This window comes from Vigna unguiculata, chromosome 2 (genome assembly GCF_037176805.1).
Source record: "Vigna unguiculata cultivar grain cowpea cultivar isolate G323 ecotype 2 chromosome 2, ASM3717680v1, whole genome shotgun sequence".
Classification (NCBI taxonomy): Eukaryota; Viridiplantae; Streptophyta; class Magnoliopsida; order Fabales; family Fabaceae; genus Vigna; species Vigna unguiculata.
In genome coordinates, this window is record NC_140793.1 from 29,362,932 (window position 1) to 29,384,397 (window position 21,466).

Below are 21,466 nucleotides of genomic sequence, written 5' to 3' on the forward strand. Positions count from 1 at the left end.
ACCTGATAGGCCACTATGTTGAATCTTCTCCAATCGCCATTGTTTAGCGATGTATCCTCTGCACAGTGGTCGTTGCTGCCCTGCATCTTCTCCAGCCTGCATCTCGTTTCTACGATGAGGTAAGTTTTCATTTCGTTCCTTTGCTCTTTATTTCACTTCTTCTCCAGCCGCAACATCAGTTCTTATTTTTTTTCTTCACTTTGCTTCTATTGTGTTTTTATAAAAAAAATTTCTTAGTTTTGTTCTGTTCAGTTCAGGCCATGGTTTCGTTCAATTTTTTTTCTTTATATTTCATGGTTAGTTGCGAAAGAGTTAAAACATCTAGAAACAGAACTAGTTCAAATTCTTGTGATGCCAATGTAGATGAATCATCATGTGGAAACATGGAGTAGATGTTTTAGGCACAAAAAAAAAGTTAAATGCAATTACTGCTCAAAGACATTGAATGAAGGAGTTTTTCAGATTCAAGAAAGGAAATAAAGAAAAAGTTGATGCTCAAGTGTTGAATTTTTCTACACAATTGTCATTTCATACAATGATATTAGAGATACAGCTTTTTCAAAAATGTGAGATGATTAAGAGATATGGTGTTAACTACAAATCTCCAATTATCATGATGATAGAAAGAATCTTTTCAAACAAACAGTGCAAAAAGTTTATCTAGTCCTTCAAGAATATCCATGAGTAAAAGAGAACAGATTGCACAATAATGTTTTATGGGTGGACAAATAAAAAGACATTAAATTTGTAACATTTTGGTAAACAACAATAGAGAGGACAATGTTTCTTTGTTCATTAGATACCTCAGAAAGCTCCAAACCTACATATGAAGTGTTTAAGATGTAGATGTTGTGAAATTTGATGGAGAGGACAATTTAATGCAAATAGTTACTTATAAGGCTCCAAAATGTTGACCTAGTTGGACTAAGTTCAACAAGTCCAACTCTAGATGCATTTGATCTTGATAATATAGTTTTTTTGCCAACATTGACTACGCACATTTTTCAGTTGAGGAAGTATTGGATGGTGATGAAGATCTTGGAAACAATGTGATTAGAGGATTGAAGACAAAAATTTGACTAGTCTATTCGGTATAGTTTGAGCCTATATTAGTCATGCACTACTACGCTTAGGTATTATATAGTCATAGAATTATTGTGTACTATTTTAAATAGTTATGGTGTTCAAATGTTGAATTAGCATGGTATAATTATTTTTCATGATAGATTAGACTCTAGAGTATGACAACCTTAATATTGCATAATAAACATTTCATCAATACATAAATCATAAAACATGACATTATCAACATTTTATCATATATAAATCATAAATTACAAAATCAAAATATGTAAAATTCTCATCACATATTCTTTCATAACATTCATAACTTTATCTTTTCTTTTCGTCCTATTGATAGATCAGCTCAAAATCTCACATTGTCCACTCTTGTTTATGCCACATTTTTCCCTTGTCAAAGGGCACTGTTAGAAGTCGAACATCAACTAGAAATAAGGTCAATTTATAGCATATAAGTGGGTGCAAACCTCACTTTACAAGTCAATTTTGTAAATTGAGTTAGGCTTAAGTCCACTTCTTAACATGGTATCAAAACCAAGAGTTAAAATCTATCCTAGCAAAGTTTGTTATTTGTTGGGTATATTGTCCCACCTATTATCGGAACACCTTAATGTTTAATCCCATGCTTGAGATGCATATGCCTCGGCATGAGGAGTGGGATATTGAAAGTCTCACATCGATTAGAAATAAGACCAATTTACATTATATAAGTTAGTGCAAACCTAACCTTACAAGTCGGTTTTATGAGGTTGAGCTTGAGTTAGGCTTAAAGGTTTTAACCGACACTAAACTAACTCTATGAGAACCAAAGGAGACATTTATTCCTTTTTGTCAAAAGAGATATTATGTTTTAATATTAAAATGTATCTAAGCCTGGTATATTTAACAAAACATACAATTATGATATCATCATAAATAATATTAAAATAATCAATGCACAAAATATAGAATATTACGTTGAATATCCAAACAAGAAAAAATTAGGCTAATTAATCATAAAAGTCTTTTATGGACATTAAAACCTTCCAATCATAAAATTATATATATATATATATATAATATATATATATATATAGTGTTATTAATATTGAATATCGAAAAACATCGGATACCCTATAAATCTTTTATAAAGTTATGGTGGAAACAATAACAGGTTATGGCGGAAATATTAGAATTAAAAGAGATATAATATATGGATATAGATAATTAAAAGAATTTATATTTTGTCTAGAAGAATGTGAAAGGCGACAACTACCGATGAGCGGTGGAGATCAACAGCGACCAGTGATGGACAGTGGCTACCGACGATGAGTGGTGGCGACCAACACCAAGCAGCAAGGCCAGTTCAAGAAAAAGAAGACAAACTTGGGAAGGGTTAGTGGGGTATTAGGTTAAAATAAATGTTTATTGGGCCTAGCCCAATTTTTAATTAAACATTAGTTGGGCTTTTAACTCCCTTAATAGACAGGAAAAAGAACGTATTCAGCCCTACAATTAGGGTTACGTTATGCTCAGTTGCATCTCACAAGCAAGTAGGGTTTCTCAGCATGTCGCTGCCCCTACTTCTTCACTCTGTCGCCTTTTTCACCATAGCCGTTCCGCACCCGCCACCCGTTGTGAAAAAAGCGGTCGCCATGGGCCATCATAAGAAACTTGCATCGCCACCGCATTCGTATGGCGGCAGGCTGAAAAACCGTCACCAGTTTCCGCCATAACCAGTTTTAATAACATTATATCTATATATATATATATATATATATGTATATATATACATATATATACATATATATATGTATATATATATATATATATATGTATATATATATTGTTCCACAAAATCATTAACTACGTATGAATTTTACTTCAATCCCAAACTATATTTTAGGTTGAAGGTAATAATTTAATAAGGTGTATAGGATCATAGGGTTATTTATTGGTTTTCATGACTTATCATATTGGGCATCTCATATTCTAATAATTTTCTTACATTTTAATATCTTTATCTTTTTCTGTCTCATTTATCTCATACACTAATATTCTCATTAATATCATATTTTACTCTCTTTATCCTTTGATTAAGATCATATTTTAATATCTTAATTTATCTCATTCTAACCTCTTAGGATGTAATTGTTTATATCATTTAATTAAAGTTCTTCCAAATAATATGAGCATTCATAAAAGTTGTTCATTTATTTTAGTGGCATGTTTTACATCTCTCCATTTCTAGTTCCAACCTATTTCATCCACTTTCAGAGTTGTGCTAAATGTAAAACAATGCTAGGGTTGCAAAAAGCTATGAATATGATTAAAGGGTTTATTGTTCTATTGCCCTCAATTCCTATTTTTTATTCTAAAGGTGTTCAATCAGTCAAATGCTAACTAGTTGAAATTGCTATGAAAATGATTAAAGGGATTATCGTTCAATTGCCCCTCAATTCCTCCTCATTTTTTTTTTCATGAGGTGTTCAATAAGTAAAATGAATAAGTATAATACTAACATGTTACCAATTAGAGAGAAATATACACATACATCCACTAAACCATAATTACTCTTTTGCACATTGTAACCACCACTGGCTCCGCTGTCATTGTATGAATAATTCTTGAAGAGAATGAAAGCACATTGTAACCACCACTGGCTCCGCTGTCATTGTCCCAACAGGAAGTCCCTCCATCACACTATTTCTCAACCATCTCTCAGGATAGGACCCAGACAAACAGTTAAAATTGAATGCAAACAAATTAAATAGTAAACCTTGTATTACTCAATCATAACCACATCTTTCTATTTAAGTTTTTGTCTAACCAGGGTCAAAACTGCACATTTATATACCTGCTTCTAGGAGTGATCATGGATTGGATTTTTAATGATCCAATCCACATACATTTTGGATCCAAATAATTGGATTAGATTTTCGATCCAAATATTTGGATCAAGTTTAAATCCATATCCAAATATTTGTATCAAGTTCAAAATCCAAAATCCATTTTTCATAAAATAAATTTAAATTGAATTTTCTAAAACTTTTGTCCATAAGACCAACACCATAGAATTTGGTAGATTTTTTATCGGGGCCAACAAGGCAAAATTTCAACATAAGACAGACTTGACTGACTTTCGGTCGAGGCCGATCGAATTTTGGTCGAGCTCGACTTGGTCGAATTCGGCCAAATTTTGGCTAGGGTCGAATCGGCCGAATCTTAGCTAGGATCGACTCGGCCGAATCTTAGCTAGGATCGACTCGGCCAAATTTTAACGAATTTCGGTCGAGGACGACGTGACCAAATTTGGGCAAGGACCGACTTGGAGAAATTTCAGTCGAGATCGACTTGACTAGATTCGGCCGAATTTCGCCTACGGCCGATTTTGTCTACTACAATCAAATTTTGGCCAGAACCGACTTAGCCAAATATGGCCACACTTGGGCCAGGGCCTGATCAGTGAAATCTCGGTCAGGGTTGACTCCGCTAAATCCGTTGGTCGAAACCGACTCGGCTGAATATGGCCAATTTTCGATCACGGCCGACTCAGCTGAATATAATCAAATTTCGTACGGCTAAATTTGGGCTAGAACCGACTCGACCAAATTTTGGTCATGACCAACTCGACTGAACTCGACCAAATTTAGGTCAAGACTGACTCGTCTGAATACGATCAAATTTCGGTCACGATCGACTCTGCCGAATACGACAAAATTCTGGCCAGGACCAACTCTGCCAAATTTCGGTCGAGGCCAACACGACCGAATTTTGACCGGAGTCGACTCAAGTGAAGTCGGACGAATTTCGGTCGTGGATGACACAGTTGAATACGGCCAAATTTCGATCGTGACCGACTCATTTGAATACGGCCAAATTTCATCCAAGGCCGTCTCAGCCAAATACGGCCAAATTTGTGCCAAGGCAGACTCGACCAAAACTCAATCAGAGCCAACTCGATTGAATTCGACCGAATTTTAACCAGAGCCTACTAGGCTGAATATAACCAAATTTTGGTCGCAGTCGTCTCGACTGATTACGGTCAAATTTTGTCTAGGTCGAGTCAGTCAAATGCAACAAATTTAGGATGAGGTCAACTCGACCGAATACTTCCAAATTTTGTCCAGGACCGGTTGGACCAAATTTCGATTAGAACCGACTTGACTAAATTCGGCCAAATTTCGTATAGGATCACGTCAACTCAGTGAAATATGACTAAATTTGGACTAGTCCGTCTCGACCTTTAGTGTAACCTAACCAAAAACATAAATTGAAAATTTGGACAGGAGATTTTGGATTATCCATTTTGAAAATCTAGATTTGGAGAATGGATATCCAATCTATAAAATATATAAAATGTAGATCAAATTGAAATCCAAATCCAATAAAATGGATTTTAAATGGATTGGATTTTTAAAAAAAATTGATATTAAATGGATTAGATCAGAGAAAAAGTGGATTGGATTTTTTGCCCACCCGTACCTGCTTCACCCCAATTTGAGTAAAAATAAAACTAAGCCTCATAAGGTTCGCAACCATTACATAATCATATAAGAGAAACTATTAAAACCTAACAAACCCAACCCTTTCCTACTGAGTGAAGGATCAAACAAGTAAAGAATCAGCTTCAAATAAATGATAACAGTTCCACTTTATTTAGTTCTATTAAGCAACATTGTACCCATATAAAAGTGCAATCAAGTATGAAGCAACTTGTAGAGGTGTAGTTCTTCAGGCAAAAGATATAGGTGTGCAATCGTGTAGGAAAAAATTGCAAGCACTCTTATATAGCTAGATAGACAGATGGATGGATAAACATATAGATACCAACCAAAAGGGAAATGAAAATTGAAGCAACAAATGAATAGAAACATATAGATATCAGGAAAAACAGACATGCAAATCAATGAAATCAAATTTGAACACAAATCAACAAATAAAAAAAGACATGAGAGCAACAGAAATGAACCTGGCATGAAGGGCGTGCACACACAGCTCTAAACCCAGATACAGAAATTGTGAAGGAGTGTAAACAAGTGATAAAGGGAGGCACACGTGTGAGCAGCAGTAAGAATTTCAATTTCTAAATTTTTTGGTGGAATTGAATTTCTAATATTAATGTTAATAAATATATAAAGACAAAACTACTGGAATTTCAAATGCATTTTAAATACCCTATCCAGACAAATTATTTTACTGCACAACATTCCAAGTGCACTAAAACATCAATTACTTGCTTAAAATTCCTCATCCAAACAGTGCATATAAATTAAAGATCTGATTTAAACTAAAATACACAGTACAATTCTACAACTTAACATTTATGCACAAACCTAATAGTTATTAATAGGTGACTTCACTGATATAACAATGGTTGACCTCTAAGAAGGAAAAAGCCATGCTTCCATGAGAGGATGAACAAACCAGGGCCACATTATATCTTGATAGAACTAACCACAGTTCTCTTCTGCTTTCACATCTACAATGCCTTCATTAAATGGATGAACTTCAACCTGAATTTGGTCCATTGATGGTAAAACTTCCATGCTATTAGACTCATGGACTGGTTTCTCAGATGAAGGGTGAGTGATGCAATAATGGTCAGAATGCGGTGAATCTATATGCTCACAATACAAAGGATCACATTCAACTGATTTATCTCTTTTCCATCCTAAATCCTGTGGAGCATCATTTGTTCTTACCCTTTCCAGAGCTGAACACATTAAAGTTATATCAGGCAAGGCTAGTTCACGCAATTTGGCCTTTAAAGTAACTTTTCCAGCATAATCAAGTTCCTGAAATTGCTTGTGCAAAGCATCAATTTCACGTTGTAGTGATACCTCAGACCCCTCTTCGCTCATTTCTTGGACACTGAAGTTTAACCTCCTCCAATGAATATGAATTGCCTGCAATGGTACTGATTGCAATGATACTTCAGACCCCTCTTCATTCATTTCTTGGAAACTGGAATTGAACCTAGTGCCATGATCTTGAACTACCTGCAAGGGTATATTGTACCTAGCAAGTTCACATGCACAAGGTAGACCATGTGTAGTTCTAATTGTGCAACCACATATAGAACTGTCAGTGCCAATGGTCTTAATTCGGTCATATTGATCAGATATATAACTCAATGCACTCCTTGATACAAATCCCACCAACATTTTGTAGAATGGAGTATTGTATTCCACTGTATTTATGCTTTTCTCAAATGACACTTTAATCTCCTTGTGTTGCAATTTAATCATGTTATTTATAGCATCCCAACAACTACAAATGTCCCCCGCACTATCTTCAAGCAAGTTCTCCAACCTCCAATGTGCTGTTTCCGATCTGTACAGTAACACATAAGAGTTACCATTTGATATCTATAATCATATTAATAGTTAGCAACTTAGCATACTAAGTAGCATATTGGCACATAATAATAATTAGCATAATCATAATTAAATTAATATTTAACATAATAATAGTAGAAGCAGTTTAACCCACATAATTAAAGCATACCTGTTAAGTGTTGTGTTACCCAAATGCATCACTCGATCTATCCATGCCGTGACAAATTTTTCCTTATGAGGAGTAAGCCACGTATTTTTCACATAATCACCAAAATTTGGAAAATCTGAGCAAACTTTGTCAAATAATGCTAAACGATGCGTATACTCACCCTCGTTAGGAGAATTCATAACATTGTGCCATGCATCCATCACCAAGTCATATTGCTCCTTCGGATGAACCATCATCTTGCATTTGGCCTTCACATTCTTGATTATATGAAAACGACATAACAAATTAGAAGAGCTCGGAAAGACTGCCTGCACTGCATCCATCAGAGCAGTGTCTCTTACAGTTACAATTACTGGAGGCATCTCACTGTCTTTGACAATCAATTCTCTTAACTTCTCCAGTGCCCAAGTGAAGTTATCAACTTGCTCAGACTCTAGATAAGCAAATGCCACAGAGAATGTTAACTCTGTTGAAGTAACACCAACAATCTCAAGTAGTGGCAATTTATACCTATTGACTTTATAAGTATTATCAAGGAGCAAGACAGTATGGAAAGCGCTTAGAAGTTTGATGGCATCTGGATGTGCCCAAAATATATCACAGATAGCATCAGAACCATCCATCTTTCTATTCCAATATACATATTGATCATATTCCAATAACTTTTGTAGCTGTTGCATTTCTGTCCTAGGACCTTTCTGAGAAGATCGATAAGCTTGTCGAGCATTATAAATATGCCTAATAGTAGTCTCATTATTATGATCTTTCAATGTTAGTAGTATGTTTCTCGGCTCCACCATGTTTTTTGTCATATCAATGACTAAAGACTTCTCTTCAGCACTTAATCGGCCAGCATATGAATGTCCTACCACCAATGTTTCCCCTAATTCATGGTTGTGACGACCACACATTACCTTAACAACCCATTTTTCATTCTTTTTCAAAGCTTTTGCCCTTAGCTTGAAGGGGCACTCACATTTTTTGGTACTAGTCACCTTAGATAATGTATTCTTGTATGGTCTATATTTTCCACTCCTTTCACAGCCCATTATTACATATGTCTTCCCTTTGTTATTCTTTTTATTAGTTCTTGTACATGTTTCTGACCTCAAAATAGTAAGGACAAATCCATTCTCTTTTGCTACTTCTCGAGCCCAATTCAGCATAGCGTCTCGAGAAGGGAAAACCTGAAATATAAATAAAATTTTAGATTTTTATGGTCACATGCTGGTAACAAAACAAAATTAATTAACTGTTCAGTTACCTCCGTAGTATAAAATGGGTCATTATAATCACCGGTCTCAATATTTCCTCCATCAGTCCGAATAGACACCTCCTTAGACATCTGACTAACATGGTCTTCTATGTCTAGCCACAAATTGAAAAGATAAGTAAAGTTTGCAACATATTAAAAAAAATTAAAATATATTTAAACCAGACTTTATGTTGGTCAACTATAGGTAATACGTTCTTGCACAGATATGGACTACTATGTGAAAGTGAAGAAAGAATCCTGCTTCTATGAACAAAACAATTGCATAAAATCTCAACGAGTTCCTGAACAAAAATGAAGAGGCAAAATTGCTATGGAGCTAGATTAAATATAATTGAACTTTTTTTGTTAAAAAACCACCAGTTGCTTTTGATATATGAACACCAGCTATTTATACATTTCCAATTACCTAAATAACAAATTGCTATTGACAACGTATGATGATGTGTCACCCAAAATAACCTGACCAAAAATCCATGAAACAACTTAAGATTCCACTCACCACTTCTCCGTTCAATGAGAGCAATTTCTGTTCTCTTGGGTCCAGAAACCTCTTCCACATCAGGAATTGGAATTGCACTTTCTGCCAAAGAAAAGAGCAGAAAGTAGCACACTTTGATTTAGAATTGGCATTTTTAGAATCTTGAATGAATGATGGATACAATTCAATGTAAAATGCAACATAATTTGCAGAATAAAACAAAATTGGTCAGCCTCCACTCCACTCAGATGGGAAGAAGAACTAAAACCCACGCAAAAACTCAATTCAGAAATATCTCAACTGAGGGAAAGAAACCATATTGCAAAACAAAGTCAAGGAAACTAATGCACAGAAATAGTAAGGTGAATATTCAAAATACAAAAAATAACATATTAGATCTGAAAAGTAGGATTTTCTGCAAGACAAACAAAACTACATAACACTATACAAAAGAATAAAACGCATTAACAGCAGAGAAACTGATGGTCAAGAAAATAAGAATAGGTACAACACAATCATAAGTATAAATATACATTCATTAACCAATCAACTAAAATATTAGAATAAGCACATACCTAAGCGGTCCTTGTAATGCTTCTCACTAGTAGATACTAGCTTCAACACCTCATCCTCAGAAGGCAAGATTAGTTGCAGAACTTCTCCATCAGTTCCCCATGTATCAAGCTGTTTATAAAACATGACCATACAAATATTATGATCAAGCCGTTTATACTCTTAAGGATAGAATCAAGCACAATTTTTTTGCAGATGCTTTCTATACATGAGTTTCAAAATCATTGAAGTTTCATCTCAAAGACACACATACCATTGCACCCCCACCCAGCAATAATTGAATATGCAGGCGCCGTTTTGGCCTTTCCCATGATCCTTCCGTTTTGTGTATACTCACAGTAACAACTGATGATTTAAGATCAGCCACATAATGTGTTAATAAATAATTGCCTTTTGTGAATCCGTATCCATCACCATCATCCTCAAAAAGAACACCTTCAGCTTTTCCTGCCAGTGATTAAGAGTTCATTTGGATAAAAAACTTAATCAAACACTGCTTCCCATAAATTTCTCCATCAAATTTATTTTCATTTGATAAAAAGAGCTTATTTTGATAAATTGCACCAAGAAGCATATCCATATAAGAGTTTAGGGGATAAACTGTTTTCACAAGCTCAAATTAGCCCCCTATAATTTCTTTGAAACGCTCAGTTAATTATATCTGTACTTCCTTAAAGAGCAAGGTGTTATCTGAAGAGTACAGACCTGACCAAGATAGTTGTGTTTGAACCAAATATTTAATGCATCAACTTACCATGTTCGTCTAAAGCCACGAGAAGAGTCAAATCATCTGAAGGGTTAGCTTCTTCAACATGCTGAAGAGAGAGACCCACAGGAATAATAGAACCACCTTTCAAGTATAAGGCTGGCAAATCCTGACATGCCCCCAACAGAAACAAAATGAAAATGAAAGAAAATCAATTAAAATACAACAAAAGTAAAATACAAATAAAAAGTGCAGGATAAATAAAGTACCGGATGTGCATCGTCGAAATCAAAACCCAACCATATCCCCTTAGGCAAGGTAATCTCCAATTTATCCAACCCCTGTGCATGTATGGTGCTGATCAAGATAAAAACATGTTAAATCAAGCACAACATCGGACGTGATAGCCTTTTATCAAACTTCTAAATTAAACTTGAGGCTGTGACACAAAAATAAAATGAAAAACCAGAGATCCTAAGACCACCGCATACTCATAAATATGCAGCACTAATGAATAAGAGAAAATATTACACATTTTTAATATTTACATCACCTAGAATTGCTTAACTTGTTTGAATAGGTTATCACCTAGGTGTAGTCTGTTCAGTTGTTCTGCGTATATCTGATTGAAGGACTGCTATAACTCATTTTAAGAGATATGATATCAAAGGACAAATTCAGTATAATACTTCTCAATTTCTCTATTCTCAACATGTGTTGGAAGTACCACAACGAATAGAGATAAGGCTAATTTAGAATATATATATATATATATATATATAAGTGGGTGCAAATCTCACCTTATAAGCCGATTTTATGGAGTTGAGTTAAGCTTAAAATCCACTTCTCAACATGATATCAGAGTCATGAGTTAGAGCCTATCCTAGTGAGATTTTTCATTTGTTGGGCATATTCTTTTGCCCACTATCAGACCACCCATTAATGTAAAGTCTCACGCTCGAGATGTATATACCTCAGTGTAAGAGGAATGTTGAAAATCTCATATCGACTAGAGATAATGCCAGTTTAGAATATATATATATATATATATATATATATATATATATATAAGTGGGTGCAAATCTCACCTTACAAGCCGGTTTTTTGAGACTGAGTTAGGCTTAAAATTCACTTCTTAACATGGTACAAAAGCAATACCATCCCCCATGACTTGTTTTGTCACTAATTCTTTCAACAAATACATGAATAAGCTAATAGATGCATTAATCTCTTAAGCATTCTTCTGTATTTTTCCCTTCTCTAGATGGTGTCAAAGTGAGGCCATCTCACTCTATCTATTATAATTTGGTGACAACGCCAATACGTGCCATAGGCATACATCCCAAGCCAACATGATTTTTCCTTGACAAGCACCAAGTCATCTTCGCCTCATTACACAATAGAGATCCCACAATTCACCATCGATGGCCACAATCAGTTTTCTCTACTAGGCACCAAATTTGGTGTCTTGTTTGGTGACAAAGAACCTAGCACATCGGATTGCCTTCACTCACAACATCTTTAAGCACCCCAATCAACAATGTGGAAACCTTGCACCACCTTCTGTCACTAAAGCTATGTCACCAATGTCCATAGGGTTCACTAGCTTCCCTTGTCCCTATTTAAACCATATGTTCTTGTTTTCCACCACTATTTGTGTTAGATGTAATGGGCTTAGGCCCATCCCCTTGTATATTTTTATTTATAAACACATAATCCTATGTAGTATGTACACATTAGGGATTCAGTCTATGTCTCTCTCCGTCTCTTATTTTAACATGGTATCATAGCCATTTAAAAGTCTATCCTAACGAGATCTATTGTCTGTTAGACCTATCAGACCACCCATCAATATTTAGTCTCACGCTCCAGAGGCATATGCCTCAACGTGAAGGGATGTGTTGAAGATTCTTCATAGAATAGAGATAACGTAAATTTACAATATATAGGTAAGTACAAACCTTACCTCACAAGCGATCTTTTTAGGGTTGAGTTAGGCTTAAAGTTCACTTCTTAAGAAGTCTTCAGCCCATCTTTTTGTTTTTTCCTTATTTATAAATACATAACCATATATGCTCTATAAACATTAGGGATTCAATCTATGCCTCTCTTATTTTAGTAGTTTGTTTAAACCCTAGGGGGAGTGGGTTGTATGGTCAATTTGGAGTAGACCCTTTGTTGTTGCTTCTTAGGAGCTTAGCTCTAGGCATTTGGATATTTTTTATTCTTCTGTATTTCTTACTTTCAATCAAACAGAATCAGTGATCTCCTTTCTCAATTTATTGTTTCTTTATTTCTGCAATTTAGATACGTATCATGATTAATTTGAAACACTATCCCAGTCTCTATACATAGAGAACTCTAACTCTAGAGTAATAATTACAAAGCGCTCTCTAGAATCTTCTAATAACTTCTATTAGCTTCAAGTAATACATTTATTAGTCTACAAGCTTTAGTAATACATTTGATATCCTACTCACAACAAATAGTGGTCATTGTCATTGTTCACCATCTTCATCAAGGCTAGTAGTGGGCCAAGAAGGTATGTCCCACTCATCGTGCAATAGACATCGTCATTGAGACCTCCTGAGCCCACTACAAGGAGTGGTGAGGCCTCATTTGACTTCAACTTTAGTACATTTTAATTCTTTTGGTTCTTTGCCAAACAAGTTCCTTTTGTTATGAATCAAAACAACAAGAGATAAATCTTTTTTATTATCGGCCCACTATCAAACCACCAAAAACATCTAATCACCCACTCAAGAAGTCAATTCCTTAACATAAAGGGGCATATTAAAGACTCCACATCAACTAGAGATATGACCAAATTATAGTATATAAACGAGTGTAAACATCCCATCACAAGATGATTTTGTAAAGTTAAATTAGACTCAAAGTCAATTTTCATCAGATGGTATCAAAGTCTATCCAAATGAAGTTTGTTGATCCTATCAAGTCATCCTCCTTCAAGCCACAATTTCAAATGCACAGAAGCAGCCGGTAGATAATATCCATAAACAAAGTATATAAAGCCTCAACAAACATAGATAGGTGGGGCTTTAGATTACAATTATTTACTTTTTCTTTGCTTGTGCTAACTAATACCACTGAATATCGATACTAATAAATTTAATGTTTCCTACTTATTAAAATACGTGAAGGATGAATGTAAAAGGATATTTACCATAAGTACCTTAAATTGTTTTACAACCTAGAAAAGTAAAATGTTAAAAAATATTATCATTCACCCTTTGTCAAGTGACTAAAAACTACATCAAATTTGCAGCCAGCATGCATAGAAGCACTAGGATAACCAGCCTATTTCATGAAAAGCATCTCCAAAAAAAAAAAATAGTGGTGGTATCTAAATTGGTGATGGTCAAGTATAGTAGAAGAACCTTGCATACACTAAGACTGGACCGAGCAAAAACGAATTTTCAAGCTTCCTCAGGCTAGGATCTTTTGGATCTGCAAAAGCATAATAAATAAGTATATAAAAATAAGAAAGATCAAATATCAAAATAAAACCAACGACATTAGAAGTAGTAGACAGAACATGAACGCACCAGCAAAGAAAGTAGGGGTTGCCACTGGAGTGCCCCGTGTATGAGCAAAATAAAAAAGAGTGTAGATAAGTGGGATTAGGCGGTATCGCCTCTTCAATGCCAATCGGCAAACTTCTTCACACTAAGTTAGAGCTGAGGTTAGTGAGGCATAAATTACAGAAAACCATTGCAGTATGCAAGAATCATAAGGGCTGTAAAGTGTCACATCTTCTCATTTATCACAGAAATGTGTTCTAAACCTTTATCAGATAGATAGTGCTAGGTTTCCACAGATTAGAATTAAAAGTTTTCTATTAAAGAAATATACTAGGCATGCATAATATAGTCGGAAGGTCCTAGCAAAATCAAATAACAAATTACCACTACAAGAATAACATCCGGATTAGGCCAGTAAAAGAAAAAAAAAAATCACAGGTAAAAGCTATTAAACAGAATTCACGATGATGAATGTGGTATTCTTTCACATCCTCCATCCTAGATACCTTAAATAGAATTAAATTAAGTATTTACATCCGACGGATATCTAGCACCAATAAAGGGGGGAAATATCCCTAGAAAAATTTGAAAGTTCTTGGAATTACGGTTATGACCTAACTCAACCTCAAACAAGTTTTCAAGGCAAGGGTTAGTCGATCTTTATTAAGGCATAACTCTAGTCTGTGTGGTATTAAACATCGCCCACCCTTGAGGTTGCAACTATGGCTGGCTACAAGTAACCCCAAGGCAACTTTAACACTCTGAAGCGTGGATGCAAGTGGCTCAAAAACAGATCTAAGAAATATTGTGATACCATCTTGGAATTTGGGTTTAGCACCAAACTGAGTCGTACAAATCTAGCTTGTAAGGTTAGAATTGTTCAAACATTTTAAACTTTATGTAAGTCATATATTTATTTGACGTGAGACTCAACTGCAATTCAGGTAACCCCCAAAAAGGCAGCAACTAAGGTAAGCTTGGGTTGCCCTCAATTAAGGCAACTTTTCAATAAAAGTAGAATAAATCAATAACAGATGCACACCTATAGCTTAAAGCATGAAATGAAATATGTGAGATTATGAATTTTTTCCCACTAACTCAAAATCATTAAGTTGATACAAATGTAATGATCAAGCTCAATATTCCGACTTCATTCTTTCTTCCTCCGAGTGATACATATTAACATGAAATTTCAACTTAGAATTTAGATAAATATCCAACAAAGGCAAAGATGAACTAACCTCTTCCCCAAAAGCCCAAGGTACATGATCAGTGGTGCAAGCTTCAGAATGCCCTCGGCAAAAGGGAAACAAGGAACCAACACCCATCCACCTTCCAAAAAGTTTAGGTGTAGCATTTCCAGCAAATCCACCAATATCAGCACCTGAAAATGGCTGACCACTAAGTCCCTGAATAAAAGCAAACAATATTATTAAGGGAAATAAAACATATATACTCAAAGGGATTATTTAATGTGTGGAGCCAACAAGTACACGAGCTTAAACTACAAGGGGAAGACAAATGAACGAGTTTATTGTATATATGTCTAACACACACCATGCAAGCGCCCTTTTAGACTTAAAAGTGTGAACAACTTTTTATTAGAAAAATCGGGCAGCTAGGTTTGGACTATATACAGCTATACCAAGCCATGAACCAATGTTAGTACACTATCGTTACCTATATAGTTGGCTTGTATGAGTTATTTTTGGATTGTACATTAGTAGGTTCTCTTCTATTGTATCTTTTTCCTTTTCATGTACAGCTGTCAGTGTATGACAGTTGTCAGTAACTGACATGTATAAATAAGTCAGTGTACATATGATTCTGTGTGTGATGTTTATAAAATAATTTCAGTTCATTCTCTCTCTTTCCTCTCTTTACTTCATCTAATAACCAATAATCCCAAAAAACCATAAACTAATACGTAGACACACGAATGATTTTGTTTCACTAACACAGACACCCCCAATGTTGTGAACTGAACATCTCTAGTGTGGGACTAAATATTTGTGAGGGGTCTAATAGTGGCTGGAAAGCAGATGGCACTATAAGTACAAGAAACCTCGCTAGGATAGGATATAATATCATCTTAGGAAGTAGACTTTACACATTGCTCAAACTCACAAAATCCAACTTGTAAGATGAAATTTGTACCCACCTATATCAAATAATTTAATCATATCTCTAGTTGATATGAGATCGCTAACACAACTCCTCATGTCAAGGATTGGACATCCAGTGTGTGAGACTGGATATTTGTGAAGGTGGCCTGATAGCGGCCTAGTAGTAGGTAACATATAATAGGCCCAACAAATCTCACTAGAGTAGAAACTGATATCATCTTGAAGGTGAACTTTAAGTGTAACTCAACCTTACAATTATAAAATGACGTTTGCACCCACTTATATATTATAATTTAGCCATATCTCTAATCAACATGGACAATCCAATACTTTTCATTTCACATATGTGGCTCAAAAATAAGCAAGTTTTAGGTATGGTTGGACAATAAAAAAAACAAAAATTTGAAGCTTGGTTCACCATGTTTTGAGAGACTAACCCTTAAACCCAACCTGTTGTTGGTACATGAATGGTTTTAAATTTATATATCACACTTATTTTTCTAAAATAATGTAGTGTATAAAGTTCCAATTCAGAGTGTTTATTCTGAGACACATTATTTCCTGTCATTCAGGTTTTATGTTTAAATTTAAAGTAAATATTAGATTGTAGTAAGACAATAATAACATCTTAATTCTTCTGAAACTGAACCACATTTTCAAAAATTATGCGCAAGTTTCAAAAATTCAGTGTCAATAGAATCATAAAGAATAATACACATCACAACTCAAAAAAAAGGGAAAAGGATGATCCACATCATTACGAAATGTAGACTTCAACATCAAAACAACTACGTGCCTAATGAAAAAAGTATCATTTATCATTTGCAACAAATATTTCCAAAACTTAAGCTAACAAAATTTGTTATAATGTTGCTAAATGTATACTGTGTATCTAGAAATGTTTCTCAAGAAATTGCAGAAGTTAATTCATGGAACAATGACAACATAAAATCGCAATGCTACTCAAGGGAAGTAGCCTCCATGCTACAAATGTAACCATACCAGCTGAAGTACCATGGAGATACTCATATGAAGATGCTCCCAGGTCGAAAGATTATCACCAGTCCATGTTGCTGCATACCGTTGGCTGCCAATAAATCCAGCTCTTGTAAGAACAAAAGGACGTTTCTCTTCATTAGCTAGTTTCATGCCTTCATAGGTCGATCTTGCCATCAGAAGACCATACACCTATAGTGAAACAATCATTATAATTGACATAACTTCGTAACTAAACAGTAAGCATAAAAAAAGTTAACTCAAAATTCAAACACTAACAACAGAATCAAGATGCAGACCATATCTAATTATATAATCCAACAGAATCAAGACTCAAACACTTTATAAACTTTGTCAACAAGTTTATGGTAAAATAACATGCGAGTCCAAAATCACAAAAAGGGTAAAGTATATTACATTATGATAGAAAGAATGATTCTGTCGCCCACCAAGTTCACTATCTCCTCTATGAACATTGCTATCAGGCATTGTATTTGTTTCAACCTGGAAATGGAACAAATCAGGAGTCACAAAGAGTGGGATTTGTATCAAAATATTGTTGCATATTATTCAATGAAAAGAAACTAAGGATATTAGAATTACCTTAAAAATAGTTGGTTCATTCATATCATTCCATATACCATCAACACCATTGGAAATGAAATCCTTGACTAAATTTGCCCACCATGCACGAACTTTTGACTGAGTATAGTCGGGGAAGACACAAGGCCCAGGCCACACCTCCCCTGAGAATGCATATATGGCATCATGTATCATAAAAGAAGAAGACACGCATGAAGGACAAAAATATTTGTGTAAAAGAAAAACAAAAAGCATACCTATGAAAGGAGTTCCATCTTCATTTTGGATCCAAACATCATCTTTAGAACCACTGTCATATACAAAATAACCCTCTTCCAGCTTGATTCCAGGATCAAGCATCCAAATGACTTTACAACCACTACTACGGAGATCTTTCACCAAAGACATGGGGTCTTGGAAACGTTTCTGAAAGATATCACAATACTTACTTTTCTAAACAAAAAACTATTGCCAGACTTTAAAATGGCTAAGCCAAAATTTAACTAAGTATTTTCGAAATCAAAAGTGCAGGTTACAAGCATTCAAATGACTTTACAACCACTACAATGGAGATCTTACACCAAAGACATGGGATCTCAGAAACGCTCCTGAAATATATCACAGTACTTACTTTTCCAAACAAAAAAAACATTGTACGACACTAAAATGGCTATGCAATACATCACTTTAACATATGAAACACAGGACATGGAATACTTGTACAAAACATTAAATCAATTCAAGTGCATGATTAGAAAGATCTAAAGTAAAAAATTATGATAATGTAAATTAATAATTCATCATTTTCACGAGTAAAATAAACCTGCCTTGTCAAATGTGAAAACACGAAGACCATCCATGTAATCAGTATCCATCCATATCACGTCACATGGTATGCACTTCTTCTGGAACGTTTTAGCAACCTGCAAAATTTAATTGTTAACATATCAAAGACTTAACATGCTTTGGAATAACTGAAAACCAATAATGTTAGAATGAAATTAATGAAACTAAGTTGATACCGATGCAGAATTCCTAAATTCCTAGATATTTTGAATGTCTGCATATCAATAAAATTATCTGGTATACATGAAAATTTATCATTGATGTTAAGTATGAAAGTTGAAATTTATTACAGATTGTCTAGATGATGTCATGGTGTAATGACAACACTTTTCAGTTTCCGGATTATCATATTCAAATACAACTGCATTAGCTAAACTAGGTTTATATGCAAAGGATTTATAATCATCTGAGATTCCCTTGTATATTGGATGGTATACCCAAAAATGAAGAAATATGATATCCTGCCACGTTCTTATGCTTTATGTCAAGCACATGCATATTATCATCTCATCCGAAAATCCCAGATATCTTATGTATTATACAGGTATACTAAACAAAGCATATAAGGATTTTCGTTTTTTCATAACCAAAAAAATTGAAAAAGCCAAAAAAGCATATATAGCAATAAAAGGCATAACTGGGAACACGTGTCATATTCAAAATCTTGCACTCTAACTCTGAACATACATGAATGCAACTAATACCAGAATCGTCACTATAGATAAAGAACCAAGTACCTCCAGAACTCTCTGATCAGATAAATAACTCGAATGGCATTGATGATAGCCTAAAGACCATTTCGGGGGCATAAATACAGTTCCTGACAAAGAAAAACTTTTAAGTTTTGCAGAATAATGTTCACATACTAATACATGCATGAAATTTTAATTTGAAAATGATCTCTTCTTCATTCTTGTAGATAAATTATAGTTACACAGATAAAAAAAATGCAAGATAATAGTAAACTCACATTACATGCCTACTAAATTTGAAGAATATAAATAAATAAGCATAATATTATGAATAAAAATGATTGATAATGTCTTTATTTTTAGACATAAATTTTATTAGCTCCAAGTACACTAAAAGCACACTACACATATTACAAACAAATATTTATGTACACACATAAAAATTAACATATGCTATACGAAATCAATAATTGTGGGTCAACTACAGGTAACAGGTTCTTCTATAGATATGGACTACTCTCCATAAGTAAGGACGGACTTCAATTTTTACACACAAATTAATTGCACAAATCAACCAAGATGAAGAGGCATAATTTCCATGGACCTCAAATAATTATAATTTGATTTTTTTTATTAGAAAATTACCAATTGCTTTTGATAGAGAACTTAACACTTCAGTGGGTGAAGCAAAAGGACCAAATGTAACGACAGGATATGAAGATGGAGAAACAAACTGTATTGTTGATTCTTTCCTGAGATCAATCTGCTTACAAACAAACAAACAAATGCTCACCAAAATAGTAATATAACAGCATAAACATCTCTTCAAGGTTATAGATGAAAAGAAGCCAAATGTTACAGCACCTCACAGCGCCTTGTAGTGTCGGCAAGGATTCCTAGTCCCTCACCACTTGGAAGAACAGCTAACACCCATGGGTGTGATTGGTACAAAGATGTATTTCCAGATCCATAACCCCATGCATCGGTGTTCCATGTGAAAACCTGCAAATGAAATTTAACTGATAAGCACCAAGATAATAAGTAAATCTATCTAAAACGCAAAATTTCCTGAGATTGACTAACTCTTTGACCCGTCCTCTCAAGCTGTCCGCTAACTTCTCCAGTTCCATAAAGGGAGGAACCTACAGGCAACTGGTACGAAAACAAATGCAATCAATTTCTGGAGACAAGGGAAATGGCATGAACAGAAAATTACGCAGGAAAGAAAAAAGATAATTAATAAACACCTCTTAACAAAAAAAGATAATCAGCACCTGTAAGATGAAAAGTTGACAACCAATAGATATGAAGAAATACGCTAATGGAGTAACTGACCTCAAGTTTGACAATCTGCTGCTCTAATCGAATCTCAAACGTAGGGTTATACACAGGAACCTTCTCAGTAGATATAGGTGTGTCTCTGTCCTTGCCATTCAAAAAAGAAATACTGGGAGATGCTGCTTCTCTATCCTTTACAGAACAATCAAAACGAAACACTCCATCCTCCAGAATAGGCTGAAAAATCATTTTCGGTCTGACATGGCTAGCAGCAATGCCCGAACGTCGTCGTTTAGATCTAGCCATTTACGATACAGCCTCTCAGAAACCCCCTTTCTTCTGCACGTAAAAAAAATTGCCCTAGTGATAACCAAGCAAGTGTTGAATACAGTAGTTTAATCATGGAAGTATTCTCACTGACATGAATGAAAATCGGAAACAACAGTGAGCATGTAAAAGCAGTAGCGAGGACGAATTAGATAGTTCGCTCCCACTCAATTCCAATGAAATCGCTTAACGCTAAAGAACGATTGGCGACTACATCGGGAAGAACTAAAAACGACGCTGACATTGCAGAGAGAAATTACAGTTCCAAAGTGTGACGCGACAGAACGATAAAGGGAACGAACCTGAGAGAAATTATGGTAGATGAAAATGGCGTTTTCGGAAGAAGAATGTGACGGTGAAATGAAAATTGAAGGGTAACGGCTTCGGCGATGCTGCTACTCCGCACCACTAGGGCTGTTCATGGTTTGCTCTCACTGATTTTGCCCGGCTCACAAACTAATTTTTTGACGGGTTG

The 21,466-nt window shown here is 34.8% G+C and overlaps 1 protein-coding gene across 1 annotated transcript; it reads right to left on the reverse strand.

The window, feature by feature from the left end:
- Positions 1-6,195: 6,195 nt before the first annotated feature.
- Positions 6,196-21,466, reverse strand: LOC114172722 (uncharacterized). The gene is made up of 22 exons (XM_028057052.2): positions 21,294-21,466; positions 20,722-21,003; positions 20,470-20,538; positions 20,251-20,388; positions 20,032-20,149; positions 19,432-19,514; positions 18,676-18,771; positions 18,106-18,274; positions 17,870-18,012; positions 17,684-17,770; positions 17,273-17,458; positions 15,386-15,553; positions 14,169-14,289; positions 14,001-14,070; positions 10,872-10,959; positions 10,651-10,771; positions 10,150-10,343; positions 9,899-10,007; positions 9,345-9,425; positions 8,834-8,937; positions 7,570-8,756; positions 6,196-7,395 (listed from the first exon to the last, which is right to left on the reverse strand). The coding sequence occupies exons 2-22, from the start codon at positions 20,968-20,970 to the stop codon at positions 6,513-6,515; spliced, it is 4,464 nt and encodes a 1,487-aa protein (XP_027912853.2). The 5' UTR covers positions 20,971-21,003; positions 21,294-21,466; the 3' UTR covers positions 6,196-6,512.